General features: G+C 46.0%; 1 protein-coding gene across 1 annotated transcript in view; it reads right to left on the bottom strand.

Annotated features, from left to right (window-relative positions):
- The window catches only part of cacna1ab (calcium channel, voltage-dependent, P/Q type, alpha 1A subunit, b), a gene marked incomplete at both ends in the record, with an annotated part of 150,645 nt that overhangs the window by 113,927 nt on the left and 34,218 nt on the right, over positions 1–2,500 (bottom strand). Inside the window, 1 exon segment of the mRNA XM_080837498.1 lies at positions 943–1,219. Coding sequence (XP_080693624.1) covers positions 943–1,219 — 277 coding nt within the window.

The raw sequence follows: 2,500 nt of genomic DNA on the forward strand, positions 1-2,500 counted from the left end.
AAGAGAGAGAGATGCAGAGGAAGGCACTAGCTCCAGTGGAGGTACGGATGAGACCACCATGACCCGCCCTTTACGCGAGGTTTAAGCCAATCAGAGCGGAGAAGCCAGGACCTAAAGCCCACCAGCTCCTCACCAGCTCTCCTCTTGTTTTTCCCCTCCATCTTCTCTTCTTTTCCCCTCTCCTCACTCTCTTGTTCTCCTCTGCTCCCTCCCTCGCACCCTCTCTCTCCCTCTCTCTCCCCGCTTTCCTTTGAGAGGTGCCGTGGAGGCCTCACATGCTGACATCAGCAAGCAACCCACACGCCCACGCTCTCACTCTCTCTCTCTCTCTCTCTATGTCTCTCTCTCACACACACACACACACACACACACACACACACACACACACACACACACACACACACACACACACACACACACACACACACACACATACATACACACACACCACCTAGCCAGCAGGAATAAAACACGACAAACCATCCAGGAAGCAGTTTCTGACATGATTGTGTACATACATGAGTCAAACATGTTTAACACACTCTCTCTCACACACACACACACACACACACACTGATATGCTCTATGACTCCCTAATGAAGGGGGGAGTATCCTCTCTCAAGTCAGTAATGTTGTAGGTTCTCACGCTTACTGTAAATGATGAAACATTATCAGCCTGTGGCCACCAGCCAACACCAACACTAACACACCACAATTTACAAAGCCACCTAATAATAATAATAGTTATAATAATAATAATAATAATAATAATAAATACATTGACTCATTTTAAAGATCACATGTTAACACCAATCCAGCCATTCCTCCCACCACTATTTAGAAATGTGCAGCTCCCATCTCCAATCACACACACTCTAGTGTAACGGTACCTGTTCCCTGGAGGCCCAGGATCGTCTCCTGCGTCCACACAGCGCTCAAGTTATGGAAAGGATATGGCCATTCCGTGATCTTCTTGGCATACTTTCTCACAAAGTTGTCCTCGCTGAAAATAAACAGCGAGCGGTTGACGGTCAGGCAGCTCTGTCGGACTGGTATGGGGTTGTACAGGGCCATGGTGCGGGCTCTCTGGGCCATCGATTGCTTGTACACCCTTGGTGCTGGCGGACCGCCTTGCCTGCTGCCGCCGCGGCCAGGTCCCCCCTGGCTGGGGCCCCCGCCGCCATACCTGGCCGGCACTTCGTCTCCAAAGCGCGCCATTCTGTAGACACCAAACGCCAATGGTTAGGAAGCAGCCGAGAAGGAGGTGACAACTCAGGGCAGGCACACCACATTACACCCCATCTGTCTCTGCACAAACACACTCACGCAAAAAAACAGGTTTGGCTTCTCTAGATATTCATGGTGAAAGACACGTCCATCAACTGAAAAAAAAATAGCCAAACAAGACCAAAAAGCGCAGATGTACGTGTAGAAGTAAAACGTGCTTCAAACGATCGGTGATGCTGGTTGTCGGATTGGGTCCTATTAAAGCAGATAGATTGTCTGTATTAGCTTCGCCGATAAAGCATCAAATATCCAAAAATGAACTGATTAACTATCAATGTTTTTTTCATTCCCTTGGAAAGGGTGGGATCCAGATGTGAATTAATATATATATGTCTCCTCTTCGATCGGCACTATCCTCTTGTATTTTACAAGGTAAAGAAAACGAAATCTCACTGAGGATGGTCGTGAGTATCAATCAATCAGGTATAAATTTCAATCAAAAAATGATATAAAATAGATCGGATTCAATGCGTCGTTTCCAAAAATGTATATCGGCTAAGTCTGCAGCTGTATAATGTTTTCTTTACTTTTTTCTCGGCTAGATAAAAATAGACTAGAAAACGGTGAAAAATCTTGAATAATTAATTTATTTTTGTAACATCCGCAATGTTTGATATGGCATAGCAATCTCCTCGCGCCGCCACCGTCTTGGCTTACACGCTAATCCTAGGGCTTCCCCAAACGCACACCTCTGTGACATTTGTTGATATGTTGCTAATTGAAGTTTATTTAATTTCCCGTTATTTCGTTTTCTCTGACGAGGGCGTGAACACGTTTTCGGAGAGAATATTATCATGTCACCAAATTCGTATATTTGATATTATTTTCCCTTCTTCTTTGAAAAAAATAGATGTAAGAGATCAATTTTAAGAAACGTTCATCATCTGCATTCCAAAACCCGTAGAAAAATCCGGGAAAAATAGGATCCGGAGAAGAACAAGGGAAAAAACGAGGCTGAAAGTAGCATCATCAACGCTGAGGAGATGGAGGTGCGGCTGGGTTTTTCTCACGCCAGCGCGCGTCTTCTACCGCCACGGAGGAACCCCACGGCCTCCCCGCCCCGCATATCCCCCAAAGCTCCGGGGAGAGGGGGAAAAAGCAAGAAAAGTCAGAAATACAGAATTTCTGCTCGCTTTAGTTCGTTCTCCTTCCCTCTGGAGGAAAAAAAAACGCGCGGTGTGAAGATATGGATATCTTCTTGGAGATTGGCCGA

Source organism: Sprattus sprattus (genome assembly GCF_963457725.1).
Source record: "Sprattus sprattus genome assembly, chromosome: 1".
NCBI lineage: Eukaryota > Metazoa > Chordata > Actinopteri > Clupeiformes > Clupeidae > Sprattus > Sprattus sprattus.